This window comes from Corylus avellana, chromosome 7 (genome assembly GCF_965113065.1).
Source record: "Corylus avellana chromosome 7, dhCorAvel1.hap1.2, whole genome shotgun sequence".
In the NCBI taxonomy this organism is placed as follows: Eukaryota; Viridiplantae; Streptophyta; class Magnoliopsida; order Fagales; family Betulaceae; genus Corylus; species Corylus avellana.
Genome location: NC_142496.1, coordinates 17874901 through 17893007, shown reverse-complemented (window position 1 = coordinate 17893007; position 18107 = coordinate 17874901). Strand labels below are relative to the sequence as shown.

General features: G+C 36.0%; 1 protein-coding gene across 1 annotated transcript; it reads left to right on the top strand.

Moving 5' to 3' along the window:
- Window positions 1-264: 264 nt before the first annotated feature.
- On the top strand, window positions 265-16215 carry AGD15 (ARF-GAP domain 15; the record flags this gene model as incomplete). The annotated part of the gene is made up of 7 exons (XM_059597939.2): window positions 265-439; window positions 1074-1132; window positions 6488-6578; window positions 12113-12167; window positions 12693-12783; window positions 12880-13087; window positions 16027-16215. Coding segments are annotated over exons 1-7 (744 nt in total), but the record flags the coding sequence as incomplete, so codon positions are not given.
- Between the last annotated feature and the right edge of the window lie 1892 nt (window positions 16216-18107).

Below are 18107 nucleotides of genomic sequence, written 5' to 3'. Positions count from 1 at the left end.
TTTATTATTAGTAAAGAGTAAAGCTATTTAATAGATTATTATATAATTTTCAAACGTTATTGTTAAACGAATAAAATGAAGTTAGCAAATAGTGGCGAAGAACCGACTGGTATTCCCGCCAATAATAACAATAAGGAGAGTGCAGGGGATGATGATGGTTGAGTAGGTGAGTAGCAGAAGAGTAGAATGGGTCAATTCATGCACCCTCATCTTAGCTGTAATGGCTGCCGTCTTTTTAGGATTTTCTCTGAATCTGTCCACCCACACCCACACCCATCTCTCTATCTCCCTCTCTCTTTCTACCCCCCTTGTGTGGCCGCTTTCTCTGTCTACACTTTTATAGAATCAAACAGATCAAGAAGCGATTAGGGGATAAGGGGAGGGAATCATGAACGAGAAGGCCTCCGTCTCTAAGGAGCTTAATGCCAAGCATATCAAGGTGCTGTATTCTCTCTCTCTCTCTCTCTCTCTCTCTCTCTCTCTCTCTTTCCCCGTTTGTTTAAATTTCCTTGGAAAAGAAGAATTTTCTTGGCTGTTTGCTCGTTGATCAGATATTCGGTTTTTTTTTTTTCCCCGTTTTTATTGAATGGAGGAATTGGCGAATTCGCTCTTATAAGGGTGAGATAGGGTTATGGTGCATTTTAGAATCGGACCCACTACTTGTATAATAAATATCTCGTCACTTTCTCTGAGCTGCTTGATGTGTTAGATGTATTGGATATGTAATAAGAAGGGACAAAACATATTTGGCCAGCAAAATCTAGCTACTATAAGATGTTAGGAATGCACTGAAAACGAGGACAGCCAATCTGACAGGATACACAAATTTTACAATGAAAAAGGTTCTCTTAGCTATGGTATCTGCTTCTGGGTTAGGTGGCATCTGAATCCATGACTCCTTTGTTGAATGAATCATCACTTGATCTACTTGAGAGGATTTGCTGGGTTGTCTTTGAGCATCATTTCAAGCTCTATGTCATAGCTTGTATTTTTTACAAATCAGGACTATTGAATCTCTTTGTTAGTTTTGCTACAGCGGCATTTGTTTATTGTATCTTTATTTTTTTATGCAGATTTTAGAGGCTCTTCTTAAGCTGCCAGAGAATAGGGAATGTGCAGATTGCTGGAGCAAGTATTTATTTCAGAACCCAATTTCGATGTTTAGCATAATGTCATTACTGTAGAGTACTAAGCTTAGCCAAACTTCATCTATGATGGGTCTTGGTCCTTAGTTCAGATCATGCTATAGTCAATTCAAAATGCTACCTTAAAGATCTTCTAGGACACTTAATATGTGCCATTTATCATCTGGTTTCTTTTTATGAACTTCTTCCATGGATTTGTTATCGCAGTTCTCAATCTATCATAGCTGTTAATAACTCTGTTTGTGAATGCAGTCAAATACAGCTAAACACCTGGGTATAGGTTTTATTGCTTTCCAATCAGTAGCTCTGGTCCTATCATTCGTCAGTACCGAATGTTTAGCTTTGTGACATTGAACCTGTATATGAGGGGGGTGCTTATAGATTTACTTGGATGTGATCCTTGAATGAATCCATGATCTGGTTATCAACTAAACTAAGGAACATCTAAGATAGGAGACCTGCTAGATGGGCCAATTAAACTGATCTGGTTTTATTGCTCCCTCCATGGTTTAGAAGTTTCTATGGCTGAACTACAAAGGGAAGGTTTGGTGCTCTGTATATGGGAGCAAAAGCTTAAAAGGGTTTACTATATGGAACAACTTTTAGCTTTAGGTTTTCTCCCATGGCAGTTCTCTTACTTGGTGAGCATAAGGTAATATTGAAATTCTGTTTCGTCAACTGAACTTTAGAGGGTTATAACCAAAGTTTTGAGAGGTTGGGATTAGGAGTGGCAGTTCGTGTTTGGGCTGTGTTGAGGTATGAGTATGAAAGAATGTAGGTTAACCCTAACTCGACCCACTTAATTAAATGGGTTAGATCCCTCAACCTTAACTTGCTAATTTCGTGTTAGGGTCGTTTCGGATTTGCGGGTCATATAAAAAATTGTTAGCCTCAAATGTTGCATGTCGGGTTTGGGTCGTGTTGAGGTATGAACATAAGACTGTATAGGTCAACCCTAACAAGACATGTATAATTAAATGGGCCATACCTCTCAACTCTAGTCTGTTAATTTTGTGTTGGGTTCATAGGCTGTGTCAAAAATTGCCAGCCCTAGTTGGGGTTTAAGTTGAAAATTTTAAAGTCAAAAGGAGACTACATGATTTGCCAAAACTAATGCTTGGGATTCCATCAAAGTGGTTTAAGATGCTGCCGATGCACAGAAATTTAGAAGATTGAACTGAAGTGTTGAATTTTGTTGCAAAATGTGGAAATTCATAAAAAATAGATGAGTACATGACATAGGGCAGTCAGAATCTCTTTGGATTATGGGTTGTATTGCTTAGAAAGGTAGTAGGAATAGCAAAAGTTCACCTGTTTTTGTGAAACTTAGGTTTGAGAGAAAAGAAAGAGATGAGAATAATCGAAGAGAGAAGACACAATGAGAATATTCAAAAAGAGAATACAGAAAGAGTTTAAAGAGAACATTGTCTTGTTAATTTGTATGATTTACGAACTGGTTACTCCAGCTGTGAAACATAGCTTTTAACTACATTTTGAAAGAGCTTAAGGTTTGGTTCATGAGGAAGCAAAATTTGCTTCTTGGGAAAGCAATTACTGTGTTGCATTCAAGCTAATAGATAACTTTAGGGGAAGAAATTCCCATTGTTGGTTATAATACATCCAGAACAATGAAATCTGAAGTAAGCTGAAGAGGTTCCTATTAACCACACATGCTTTGAATCGCTAGTTGGGAAAACTATAGAAAAGAAGGTTTTGGTGAGGTAAAAAGGCCTGAGTTACCTATGAATTAGATCCTGGACTCTACAATGTCTTGGATTTAACCAGAATAGTATTTATAGGCATTTATAATGTGACCAGATTTAATAGAGAGAGAGAGAGAGAGAGCTCAAAGCTCTTTCTAGTTAAGAAAGGGGCATGTCATTGTGGTGGATCGGTGTTGTATGTGTAAGAGGAGTGGGTAAACAATTGACCATCTTTTGCCCCATTGTGAAGTAGCGAGGGACTTGTGGGTCTCAGTTTTCCACATTCTGGGGATTGAGTGGGTCATGCCCAGATGGGTGGTGGAGTTGTTTGCTTGTTGGAGATGTATTTTAGAACTTACTGCAATTTAGAAGTATGGAAGATGATTCCTTTGTGCTTAATGTGGTGCATTTGAAGAGAATGCAACACTTAATAGAGTTAAAAGTCATGTTCAAAACTCTTTATATTTGGACGATTGCCTATAACTGTTCTTGTTTTTCTAATTTCTTAGAGTTTCTTGATTTGTTTTTTTCTTCTACTTCTTGATTGGTGTTTCTCTTGTGTACTTCTTGTGTTCTTGGAGTGCACCTCTCTACACCTTCTTATGAGAATGAATTACTTGTCAACAAAAAGATATATTCATTCTAGGCCCCCTTTTTTTTTACACAAAATATTTTGTGTTTAGAGGCTTGTAAGACTTTGACAGGTAGGGATATCCATGAACTCTTCCTAACGAACTTTATGTTTTTTTGAACTAAACTCATATTTCCTTTCAGAAAGCCTTGTTGAACTAAAAACAACAGATATCAATTATCAAAATATGTAGCTGAAACCAATTAGCTACAGTTAAGGTTCAGGGTAATTAAATTGGTTTAGGCGAAGAAGATATTTATGATAATTTAATTCATTGAAAGAAATGGGTGTACTTGGTACACCGAGAGATAGAAGAGCTACACTAATAAAACTACAAAGGTCAAGAAATTCCATAAACACCATCTTCAACTTCATAACCGAGAGTTCATCGTCTTCGGAAGTCCTTGTGTTTCGTTCTCCTTAAATGCATCATATAAGGCAATTGTTAAATCACTACTTATTCCAAAAATTTAAGCTACTATGAAATAGTGAATTTAATTATTTAAATTTATATTATGACATTCTCTATTACGTGTGAGCTCAAATTTCTCAACAAGTGGATTATTTAATAGAAATGGGGGTAAATTATAGAGTTGGGATTTGAATTCATGGTCTCTGCTCTAATATCATACCATACCACCACATATCCAAAAAACTTAAATTGATAGGAAAAATATGAATTTAATAATTTAAATTTATATTCTAATAGGCATAAATGATTGCTTTCAATATTAGTTTAATAGATAACTAAATAGAATCAAATATGCTAATTGCCCACATAAAACAGAGTGCACCAGTAGCGAGGCCTAAACCACAAGATGCCAAAATGGCTTCAAATGAAATAAAGAAAATTTTTCACCAATTAAAGATGAAAGGAAGCTTACAAACACCTAATGCTTATTCAATTTCCCTAGAACTGGGAAGAAACCCCCACTTCTATGAACCACAACAAAAGTTTCCATTATTCTCCTCTAAGTGTGGCCTAAAAGGCTCAAAGTAAGAATTTATTACCACCAGATCGAAATATAATAAGATTTTATCATAATTTCCCATTGTCACGTAATCATGAGAAGTTTCTAAAAGTTTGAATATTTTCAAAATTAAACATTATGTTACAAGAAAGCTGTCCAGTTAGTGAAATTGATGGTACATAATTTATGCTGAGAGTGTGGCCCCTTTTGGAAACTTCTCATAAACTAGATATTTAGATTGAAATTCTACTGAGGAGAGAATTTGTGCAATTATTGAGGATTTTCCTATGACATGAGGGAAGACATAACCTTCTAAAGAAAGTTCTTCGGTCAATTAATTCTTCTCATAGCAGAAATTATGAGTTTGATTCAAAGTTTACATCTCAAGGAAAGCTCTCAAATTGGTGAAATTGATGGGCACATCCAAGGTTCATGGAGAGTATTTCTTCTTTGACAAAATTTTCCTGTCAGCTAGAGAATTAGATTGAGATTTTACTGAGAAAGAAATTATTAGTGTAATCATAAGGATGTATCCTATGAAACTAGAGAAAGACAATCCCCTTTGGAAGAAAATTCTTTAGTTGATTGATTCTTCTAATAGGAGAATCTATAAATTCCCAAATTGCCTCATTAAATGATAGGAGCTTTGTCTATACAAAGGGAACATCTTCACATGACAGGAGAATCTAAGAAATTCCCAACTTGCCTCATGATAAGAGCTTTGTCTATATGAAGGGAACATCTTCAAATGACAAGGTAATATATATATATTTTAAATTTCTGATGTAGGGCAGACTTAAGAATCACAATCCTGCCCCTGTTTGCTAGGAGACAGTGATGTGATGGAAGACTAAAAAACTAGGGTTGTAGGAGATGTTTTGGTGTCTAGGTTCTCTTAAAACAGCAAAGAAGAAGAAGAAACTAGCAATCTCCCTTAAAAATTAATCACTCAGTATTCCATCAATTCAAGGTTATTTTCTTTGAGGTCCATTGGAAAATAAGAAACTTGCTTGGCAATATAATTGTCCTAAAAGTATGATAGACCAATATGCAAACCATCTAAAATTCAATCTTAGTGAACCTAATTAATGGTCCAAACTTCTTAAAACTGAAGAATGCACACTTAAGATTCATAGAATCTATTGGAAAAGCCTTGACCTAACCTAACCCTAGATCACAAATACTGAAAACTACGTAGAAAATGACAATTACATCATTTTTTTTTTTTTTTTTCTTGATAAGTACTGTATATCATTAATAAGCGCTGAGAGGTGCAACCCTAGTACATAGGATGTATACAAGAGATAATCCCCGTTAATGGTTAGAAGAAGAACAAAAATCCAAAAATCCAGAAAAGTTAGAAAAATGAGAAATATTATATGCCTTTGTCCGCATATAAAGTGATTTGATCAAGATATTCTTGAGCTCTTCCACCAAATTCTCACGATCTTCAAAACATCTTGCATCATTTTTCTCCTATCTCCATAAATTTCACATCTTATAATGAAATGTCAATCTGATAAGAAAATATGTCCGTCTTGTAAAGGCATGTAATTTATGGAAACCCAATTGGGAGAATGAATAAATATTCCTAAAACTTTCTTCCCCCTGTTTTCTTCTTTTCATAGTAGGTATTCTCCATATGGATGATATAATTTACAGTCTGATCCAATTGGACTGCAAATATGCCTTCATGTGTGTAAGAACAACATACAAAATATAATTCTGAAGTTGAGAATCGATTTTGAGTTTAAGTCAGCATAAGTCTCACGTGCTAACTTGGATCCTGTTTAAAGTATTTGTCCCAAACTTGATGTTGTAGGCATCAGAAGAGTCAATTTACTTCCCTCCTTTTTGGTCTAGCATTGTGCTCTTGTTTCTATTATAAGTGTTCTCATGACTAAAAGTCTTAAGTTCAAGTTTAAAATTTGGTTTCTTAGTTAAACAAAGCTTGGCAATCTGATGTATATATTGATGAGGTTTTAAGCTAAGTGCTAAGTATATATCTACTGAAATTTCCATTTTTGAATGTATCAGGGCTCCACGATGGGCGAGTGTAAACCTTGGAATATTTATATGCATGCAATGTTCGGGAATTCATCGAAGTCTTGGAGTACATATATCGAAGGTTTATGTCAATTGTCTTAAGTCTTTCTATTATGGTTTATTTTATAAATTCACAACTTTAGTTGCTTTTGAAATTGACTTGGAGCCTGTTTGGGATTGCGTTTGAGAAATAGAGCTTTTAAGTAAAAAAAGGCTTTTTGGCAAAAGTTTCATCTTTAAGCTTTTGCCAAAAGTTTGGTCATTTTTAGGCCTTTTGGACTCTTAAAAACGCTTTCAATTTTTTTTAGCAAACATGTATTTTTTTTTCTTCAAACGGACTTTTTGAGTATTAAACGCACTTTTAGGCCTTTCAAACGCACTCCTAAACAGGCCCTTCGAGATTGATTGAGATTGTATTGGGAAATAGAACTTTTGTTTATGGAAAAAGCATGAAAGAGCCTTTTAGAAAAAGCCTCATTTTCAAGTTTCCTCCAAAATGCAATTTTGAGCTTTTTTAGAGCAAAAAATTGATTTTTAAAGTTTTGTTTACCAAACACACCCATATTTGCTTAGCACAACTTTTTATGTATTAAAAGCACTTTTTAAACTTTTTAACGCAATCCCAAACAAGCTCTTAGACTATTTCAAACTTGTTATTTGTGAATCCATATGATTGAAAGATTACACTAGGATATTTTTCTGTAAAGCAAGAATATCTCTCTGTTAATTGGTCAATAAAACTTGAGGAACTAAATTGCTAGTTTACATTCAAGCTCATGCATCTGTTCAGTAAAACTTAATGTCAACTCTGTTTACCTATGCATAACTGTGAATTTAGGATTATAGGGTATGATAAAGTCAAGGAGCTTATTCCTTTTCCCACCTCTAGGGCAAGGGAGGAATGTGGTTTATGATGATCAATTGGTAGTGAGAGGTACAACAAAATTCCATTTTTTAAGAAGATAACTGGTTGAGCTGTTAGCCATGGCTAAATGTGAATGGTCTTAGACTTTATGCATAGCGTCAATTACTTATGAATGGTGAATATAGACTTGAGTGCCATGTTTTGAAGAGGATACAAGGATTGAATTAAAATGGAACAGGTTGGTCAAACATGGCTACTTGTTAAAATTTAGATATGAGGAGACATACCGTGTGTGTCAATAATATGGACTATGTATCTATATACATATGCATATAGTAATGTAAGTGTATGTATGTCAATGTTTAGCCATGTTAGGACCCTAACACTTCTAACAAGCCAAATGGTTCTTGTACCAAATGGTTCAGTAATGTGTGATTGTGTGAGTTGTATGGACCTATAAAGTATATTTCTATCGATAGTCATGTGCCTGCATTTAAAAGATTCCTATAGATAAAAGAATGACAAAGACATGATCATACAGAGAGTTACTTGACCTAAATACATAGTACCTATGTACTTCATTGCATTCATATGTCTATAAGAAAATAAAGCTAGAAACTGCTTTAATTGTCCTAATCACTGGTGGACACAAGTCAACATAGGTATCATATTGACAAGTGATGTCCCTGAATTCTTTGACTTGCTAATTCTTACTAGCAAGTGTATAACTAAATGTAGCAATTTATAGTGCATATGCATTATACTTGTCACCATGATAATCGGTATAGTTATTACTCTTTCTTTTTTGTTATTGTTATCAGTGTCATATTACTAGTACTAGTATTATTGTTTCTATTTTTTGTTTTTTGTTTTTTGTACTTTCGGGTTACCGACTTTTTCTTTTGGATTAGTTTCATTGTGCTCTATTTTGTGTTGGCAGATTAGTTATTTTGATTTTGTCCTAAACATGTTTCTTGATACAAGTTATATGTTTAGTTGTAATTTGCACCATATTATCACCCTCAAAAAGGGTTTACAGCCTATTGGTCCATGAATACTTTCGGGTTTGAGAGTTTCAGGTAAAAATGACTAAAGAAGAACTAATGGATTGTAATTAAATGGGAATTGAAATGGATATTGTGGAAATTAATGCGCAGATTAGTTGATCATCAATAATGAAGGGGAGATTAAGGGGTTGATCATATTATTAGATTTCTATGAACACAAGGTTTTGTGTTTTGACTCCTAGTAATCAATGGAAGGGATTGTCTACTATTTATAATGAACCATATGCAACTCATCAGTTCTTACACGTTACAGGTACGCTTATTAGGACTCTACACCTTAGCAATTCTCCAATTCATGTTACAAACTCTTCCACTTTAATTGATTTATATCTCACTTAACTTCTCATTATTACTATAACTCCTATGACTTTTGTGTAGTCTTCTAAGTCTTCTTATCCTCCAAGAATTATGTTCTATTACGCCCCTGCAAACCCAATGGTAGATCACGTATGTTCAGGTTTGATCTTGAACATCAAAGGGCTGAACAATGGCTTCTATGGCCTGAATTGGAACATTAGCTTCTTTGGTCGAAAACGGTGACTTTGGCCGTGACTTGGACATCGGCTACTTGGCCTAAAACCCATTGGACGGGGCTGAACCGGTTTTGAATGGGTAGAAAACTGGATGGAAATGCTTTGAACTAGGTTTAACCGGATTGGAAATGTTATGAATCGGGTTGAACCAATTTGAATACTTTGAAAAATTGGTTGAACTATAGTGAACTGAAGTGGAAACGAGCTAGTGACCTAAGACCTGTAGGTCGGGTTGGATATGGGCCTTGTGTACTTGTGGGAGTTGGTGGGCCGGGTTGAAAGATGTGATGAACCAGCCTAACACCCAGTTGGACCGGGACTGATGATTGGACGAAAAGCAATCTGCTTGAGCTCTAAGGACCGATGCAGATCAGGTTTTTTTTTTTTTTTTTTTTTAAATTCCATTAAGACTTGTAGCCTGTTGGTGAAGAAGGGAAGGGCCAAAGATGTGGGTCCTGCGATGGTGTAAAAAAGACATGCTAAGGACCCGATGTGGGTATTGCGATGTTGGTGAACAAGCCAAAGATCAAAGGATTGATGTCGTCCTTTAATGGAGAGGATCGTAAGCTAAAATCTGGAAAGAAAAGAGAGATGCCGAACACCACAAAACTGAGGGGAAAAAAAAAAAATGCATGACAATGTTGTTGAGAACTTCATCAAGGCACTACCTGTGTGGGCTAATCTCACATGGGCTATGGTGCCAAAGGGAGAAAAACCAAGTCTACAAACCAAAGTGTTAGTCAATGGGCCTTGATACCATATTAGATTTCTATGAACACAAGGTTTTGTGTTTTGACTCTAGTTAATCAATGGGAGGAATTGTCTACTATTTTTTGTGAGGTGAATCTTGATCAAATTCACTCCATTAAAGCCTTACTTGTTTGCTTTGAAGCTGTTTCTGGTTTGAAGGTGAATATGGCTAAATTAGCTTTGGTTCCGGTAGGCGATGTGGATAATGTGGGTGATTGGCCTCTTTGCCTTTGAAATATCTGGGTCTCTCTTTGGGTGCTTGCTTTAAGGCCAAGTCCATTTGGGATGATATTATGGAAAAGATTGATCGCAGGTTGGCAAGTTGGAAAAGGTTGTATCTTTCTATGGGAGGTAGGGTTACTCTTATTAAGAGTACTCTCTCTATTCTTCCTACTTATTTCTTGTCCCTCTTCCCTATACCTATTTCTGTGGCCAAGCGTATAGAGAAACTTTAACGTGACTTTCTATGGGATGGATTAAATGAAGAGTTCAAGTATCATTTGGTCAGTTGAGACAAGGTTTGCTCACCTATCTCTGAAGGCGGTTTAGGGATCAGGAACCTGAGAGTGTTCAACCAAGCTTTGTTAGGGAAGTGGCTGTGGCATTATGCGCATGAGAGAGAGGCCTGGTGGAGAATTGTCGTGGATGCCAAGTTTGGTTCTGAGTGGGGTGGTTGGCATTTCATTGACACTCTTGGGCCTCATGGGGTAGGGCTCTGGAGGTATATTAGTAGGGGGTGGCGGCTGTTTTCTAGCCACACCAAATTCGATCCAAGTAATGGGTCCAAAATCAGATTCTAGGATGATGTGTGGTGTGGAGAATCGACTCTCAAGGAAGTTTTTTCAGGCCTATACAACATAGCTAGTGTGAAAGATGTGTCTATTGCTGCTAACATGGATTTCATAGGTGGAACCCTTCAATGGAATGTTAGTTTCTTTCGGTTGGTTCATGATTGGGAATTGGAAGTGCTAGCTTCGTTCTATACTTTGTTGTATTCACATAGAATGAGAAGGGAAGGGGAGGACAAAATTTGGTGGGTTCTGTCTAGCAAAGGGAAATTCGATGTTAGATCATTCTATAATATTCTTGCAAGCAAAGAGGCTAGTCCTTTTCCTTGGAAGAGTATCTGGCGGACCAAGGCACCTTTGAGAGTGGCTTTCTTCATTTGGACGGCAGTGTTAGGGAAGATCCTCACCATCGATGATCTTAGAAAGAAAAATCTTATTGTGATCAATAGATGTTGCTTGTGCAAATTGGATGGGGAGACTATCGATCATCTTCTTCTTCATTGTGAGATTGCTTGTTCTTTATGGTATGCTATTTTCAATCGGTTTGGATTGTTGTGGGTCATGCCTAGCAGTGTGGTGGGTTTGTTTACTTGTTGGTGGTCAGGAGGTCGTTCTTGAAGTGCTGTTGTGTGGAAAATGGTTCCTCAATGCCTCATGCGGTGTTTATGGTTAAAAAGGAATGCGAGATGCTTTGAGGATTCTTAGAGATCCTTGGAGGAGCTCACGGTCTTCTTCTTTTACACTCTTTTCACTTGGACAGCAGCTTGGCTTGCTCCTTTAGTGATTAGTTATCTTGATTTCCTTTTTCTTTTCTCTTTTTCTAGTAAGGTGGTGCTATTGTATACTCCCTATGTACTAGGGTTGCGCTCCTCTACGCTTTTGACATATAAGCATTACTTATAAAAATAAAAATAAAAACTATGAAAAGATTGATGAAGAGGTAGAATTACATCTAGAGTGAAGTGGGATCATAGAATGCCATTCAAATTGTTGAAAATCTTATAAAATGGATAATGGGCCAGCTACACTTCATAGCAAAAATTGTTGGGAAATCAAAAAACATGCATGGAAGACTAAGTGTATGAATAAAAAAACTTGATTGATACGGATTTAATGGAGAAAATGACTGTAAATAGAGTTGAATATGAAGAAGTTTGCATAACTAACTCAAAGTTATTAGGACTGAGGCTTTATTCTCTTGGAAAGAGTAAGGCATGTCTGTTGCATATGTTCTGGAAACTATCAATCATAACTTGCTCTGAACTAGGAAAAGAGGTATAACATTTTCACCATATGGTCTGTCACATCTATACTGCTATTTTTTCTTTTTTCTTTTTCAATCATGCACATCTGATTTCATAAAGTTTTTCATTCACTAGACCGACTTACAAAGTTGCTGCATCTGCTGATAGTTTTACATGTGGAAGCATGGTTTATTTCATTAAACAAACATCTTTAATCTGTTTGACATTCTCCACTAAATAAGCATATAGTTGAAGTAAAGGTATCAATGGTTATAGTATAGTTCCAAAGTTTGCTCTAATAGTATTCTGTAAAGCATGCGCTGTAACTCTTTTCCTGTTGCCTTTTTTTTTTTTTAATCTTGCGAATAGGTAAGGTCTACTACTTTGGATACATGGCTACCAGAGCAGGTTGCATTTATGCAATGTAAGTATATTTTTAAATCTGGTTCATGTGCGTTGAGATTATACAGTAATTAGTTAGGGAATTGTCTTTTGCAACCCATAAACCATACAAGCGGTCATCCTGTAGAGCCATGATCCGTTTGGTGTGCAGATAGGGATAGTCATCGTCCTAGGAAATCTTATTATTATATATCCATCATCTAATTTTCTGGTTGTTCAAAAGAAGTATTTTATTACTCTTTTTTTTTTTTTTTTTAAGTAATGCATATCATTAATAAGCGCATAGGGACGCAACCCTAGTATACATGATGTATACAAAGAGAGTCCATATTTCATTACTCATTAAAAAAATTCATATAATCAATTTTTTTTATTTTTTTTATTTTTTTTTTTTTTGTGCTTAAAATGTTTTTAGTTTCTTGTCCATTGACAGTTGTACAGATGATGACAATTTACCGAATTGTTAATGTGCTTATCATTCTTAATTTGTGTTCTTTTTCCTTTCCTTTTTTTCTTTTTTTTTTAATTTTTAAATATTTATGTGTAGCTGTGGGTAATGAGAAGTCGAACCATTATTGGGAAGCAGAACTGCCACCAAATTTTGACAGAAGTGGAATTGAGAAATTTATCCGCGCCAAGTAAATTTTTTACTGAAGCTTATTTTTAGAACTTGAAAAATAAAATGTTCACGATTCTTTCCTCTTCCTACCTAAATTTGTTTAGGATTTTTTCAGGTATGAGGAGAAGAAATGGGTTGCAAAGAATGCAACACAACCAACTCCAAAACCAGGTGAAATGAGCTCTAATCTGGACAAGTTTCTCGAAGGTGGAGCCAAATCTGGGATTGGGATTCCAAAGAAAACAAGGAGTCTTTCTCTTGAGGAGGAGGTTCTTACTAATCACCTTGCACAAGTTCCTCATCCAGTAACAAGAGCCCGTGGGGTAGGTCTGATACTTCATCTGTTGTTTCATGCCCCATCCTTGTCAAATTGCATTCTTAAAAAAATTGTGATTTAATAGATCATTAGCAGTCCAGTTCTGTCATTTAGTGGGTTTTGTGATATGAGATGGTGGACCATTTCTGCCATTGCTAGAGAGCTTTGGGTTTTTCTCCATCCTTGCTTGAGTCCTAATGGGTAATACTAGATCACTAACAAAGCTTTTTGATCACTTCAGATGAAAAAGACCAGCTGATTTTAAAGGTGTTACCGCTAATCTTCTCTAGATTTGTTCAGTATTGGATGTAGCAAGGATGCGTAGGTGGGGGGAAAAAAGTACGAGAGGGGAATATTCCTTGGAATGTTATTTTTACTAGACCGGTACAAGATTGGGAGGTGGATGTGGTCTTCTCATTTTTTGAGATGTTGTGTTCATTCAGAGTAAACAAGGAGATGTTGGAGTCCTTCCAAAAGGAGCAGGTTTGAAGTGAAGTTGTATAATCAAGTGTTAACTGGTCGTAATGGATTCCCTTTTTTCCTGGAAGAGTATATGACGAGTTAAGGCTTCTTTGAGGGTGGCGTTTTTTGTGTGTTTGTCAGTTTTAGCCTTTAGGGAAAATATTGATGCTGGATAATTTGAGAAGGAGGAATGTTATGGTAGTGGAATATTGTTGCATGTATAAGAAGAGTGGGGAGTTCATTGATTAACTTCTAATTGATTGTGAAGTAGCAAAAGAGTTATGGAGCTCTATCCTTAATTTGTTTGGTGTGGATTGGGTTATGCCTAGAAGTTTTGTGTTGGGGAAGTTAGGTAAGGTGTGGTAATGTTATGGAAGTATGGAGATTGGCTTCATTGCATGTAATGTGGTGTATTTGGAGAGAACGGAATGTTTGTAGCTTTGAAGATGTGGAGACGTTGGTGATAGAGCTGCGAAGGATTATGTTCAACACTTTATATATATGGATATCCGCACATCAAAGCTTGCTTTTTACTAGTTTTGCTCTTGTTTTGATCTTATGTTCATCTTTTTCTTAGATTAAGGATTTCTATCGTATACTTCATGTATACCTGTGTTCCGCCCATCTATGCTTTTAATGAAATTGATTTACTTAAAAAAATTTGTCTGGAGTGTGGAGGTTTGAGATTATGAAATTGAGGTTGGTCAGGCTCTCAAAAGTCTTCCTAAATAGCTAGTCCCTCAGATTTCACATGTAGGAGAGGGAGACACATCCCCATGGTTATGGAGAAAGATGTAGATTGATCACCCTTTCACATGAAGTTCCTTACCCTTTATATGAAATGGTTCATTGGAGATTGGTCATGTATTTAGGTTAGATGAAGTAAATTTTTGTAAATGGTAGCTAGAGGTAAACTAAACTAATATTGTCATAAGAAAAAATAGGCACTAGGATTTTTGAACTTTTGGAATGACAAGGATGACGGGGTCCAAGTTCAAGCATCTTCCTTTCCTTTCCTTCTTCCAGATAAGTAGATAACATTAGTTTCAAGCTACAAACTAACCTGCAAGTAACTTGGATGGAAATAAAGAATCAACATGAAGCTTGTGACCATCAAGGTTCACTTGACAAAGAATATTGTCCTGAATACAGCATGAAGAAGGTCAAAGGGAAAGGTGCGGTGGAGGACCAAGCTTATTCTTACAAGGAGAGATTGCATGGATCACATAAGGTAGGAGGGCTTGCCTAGTTTCTTTTACTGTCTCCATGGAACTTCGAATCTGATATTGAGGAGGAAGAGTTAGAAATTCACATTGTTCACATCTAAGGAAGGAAAAGGGGGAAAAGAAGGACCTGTGCTCCTTGGACTTGGCCTGTCATTATCAAATCCTTTGGGGAAAGAGTGTATTATGCCTTCATTAATGATTAGGTAGAGGAACTTAAGCAAATCTAAGAGAATTAGGGGTAATATAAATCTGGGATGAGACATTATCAGTGTGAGGTTTGCACCAATAGTGGAATATCTTATGCTTTCCATGGGGGGGTCTTTAATTTTGGGACAACAGTACCTTATGGTAAGGGAAATTGGGGCCTAAACTACAAAAGTTTCAACCATGATTCTGTGGACGACGACGCCGTAGACCAGTTGTGAAATATTATGACAGAGATGCGCCCATGAAGGTTAGTAATTGGATAGGTAAGCTCCTAACAATTGACAGGAGCTGGAAGTTCCGAAAGGGATAGATATGCAAGGGTGTGCTGTCTTGCCCAAAATTAGATGCAAAAATATTCTGATAAAAGTTGACCTTAACATGCCTTAGCAATTAAGTAAAAAAAGTTGGGAGTGTTTTTCTTGTAATTTAGTATGTTGTCTGTCCATTTTCTCCCTGAACTCTCTGAAGTTCTAGTAAGGTTGTGTTGGTGAGGTTGGTTGAGACTTAAGTACAGGTTACTTAGTGTCATCACTAGATAGTAAATCTGGATGAAAATTCTACCCATGATGATACTGGGCATGCAACAAGAAATTTGCAAGCTAATGAGTGATAATGAATAAAGCACCTTGGTTAAAATAACAGGGAGAATAATAATGATTGCAGTAATGACAATAACATATTTATTTGGTATACCTTACCTGGACTGGCTTAGACCCATCATTTTTCTATTCTTCACTAAAATTCTTGTTGAAAGTAATGAACCATGAAAAAGCTTGTCTCTAAAATCTCTGTGCTTTGGTGATTTGACATGTACTCTATTAAGCGGTCATTGTTCTTCTTGCTGCACTCTCTTCTATAACCGAGATCGAAATGCCAGAATTTTTTATTTGTTTGATATGAGTGCAACATAAGTACTCTACATGTCTTTCTTTTCTTTTTGGATTAACATTTTGTTGTTTCTTGGATACATCTTTTAGTTTTTAATTTTTTGCCTTGCTATAACAGATTAGAAAAAGAGAGGTGCACTCACAAAGAATTATTTTTTCTGCAGAGTTCTTTAGATATGAAGAACAAGATGTCCCCACCAATGGGGTCACCACCGATAACAGAATTTGATACATCCACAAAAAAGACCAATGGTGCAACAGATCTTTTCAGCTTGCTTCATGTCCATGATGAAAACCGAAACCAGGATTGCTCTACTGTACCTCCACCCTGGGCAACTTTCGATTGTAAGACCACATGCTTTAATGGCATTATGCACAGTTCTAGCATGTAGTAAGAGCAGACTTTCATTCAGTATCAGGATATCTACAATCCTCAATCAATTTTTTTGTCTGCAGGAGAAAATTCATTGGAATAAATCCCTTGGAATTATTATTGTATTACCAGTTGGATTAGAAGTCACTAGTTTACCGATTGAAGTAGAGAGCATATGCTCCTATCAAAAACGAAGGTGAAGGTGTATACGTTATCAACATGGTTTTCTATTTTAATATGATTAATATTCTTGGTTTCCATTTCCATTTTGCAGTCAAAAATGTTTCCCAGATATGCATCTTCTACCTGCCTATGCATGAAGTTACATTGCTTTGATATCTCAGAAATTGTCTAGCCACTAACTTAACAGAAAATAATAAAATATTGTCTTCTTTCATATCATATCACAAGCAAAAAAGTCATATTCTTGGGTATATTTGAACCGTTTCACATTTGTTTGCAGTTGCTCTTTTTCTATATTCAAAAGGCTTGTTTGGCAATATGCTCTTGCTTTTTGTTTCGTAGGTGGGGCTGGATATTTTCTTGTTTTAAGAATAAACATTTTTGCAAGGGAATTTATAAGCTTGCAAATTATAACAGGTTTGAGGACTAGATTCATGATTGACATAAAACTTGGGGTAAATTACATTTCCCCCTCCCAAACTACCATCCTATCTGCAATTCCCTTCTAAAAAAACTCTTGGTGTCTGTAATTGACCCATAATTTGGGGAATTTATTTCAATACCTCCTTCCATCAAAATCCGAAGGCAGTTTGGAAGGAAAATGCAGCCTGTGCGTTGCATGTATTTCCTCATCATGGGGAAAGACCAAACTACCCATGATGGGTGACTACAATTGATCACACTACCCTTATGAATCCTTAGGAAATTACTATAATACCTCCAATATTCACAAAATAATAGTATTACCTCAAAAAATCTTAATGAAATCTAAATTACCCGTCAATTATTGTGATGTGATCGAATTGTCCCTGTTAAATGTTAATGCATGAGACATTTCCTTGTTGTACTATGCAAAGTACTAAAATATGACCCTAAGTACTCTACAAGATATATCACACGGCCTAATTTTTTGTTAGTCCCAAATACTCCCAACAAAATTTCTGTATGCCCGTCTTTAAGATTTTTGAGAAAAGGCTAATATTTGGTATGATGCCCAAACTTTCATTTTTTATTTGTAGAGGAGATTATACTTAAACATTAACACAATGTCTATCAACAAGATAGACTACTAATAGAACAGGTTGAAGGGGGTTGGGTAGTCACTGAGCTATAGAAAAACTTTTCCTTCTACATTTTTTATAGGTAGAGTTGACAATTTTTGGTACGACCTATTAACCTGACACGAAATTATAGTGTCAGGGTTTGGCATAAACAGGTTTGGGTCATAAACGCATTGACTGTTTATGAAATTATAATTATATAACAAATACATATTGAAATGGGTTGCCCTGTTTGTGACCCATTTATTAAACGGATCAAGCAGGTTGGCTGGTCAAGCGGGTTGACCCGAACCCGACTCACCAACTTGTTTTACCAGCCCAACTTGTAGGTCGTGAGTTGATCTGCAAGCATGCATGATTCAGATCAGTGTCAGGATCCTCAAGCTATATAAATCCTAATACTATAGTTAATATCAAGGAGACAGTTCTGTGAAAAAGCACCTTTTGAGCTTTTATTTCTACACTGTTTAGATGTTTAATTTGTTCAGGCTCATTCTTGGCAAGACTCTTATACTGTACTTCAATCAGATATCTGCTAAAGTTTAAAGTTAAAGGAGCAGGTTCAATAATCTGCTTGTATTTAGACTTCAAATGTGAGGTATAATCTGAAGAGTTCAACACTGGCAAT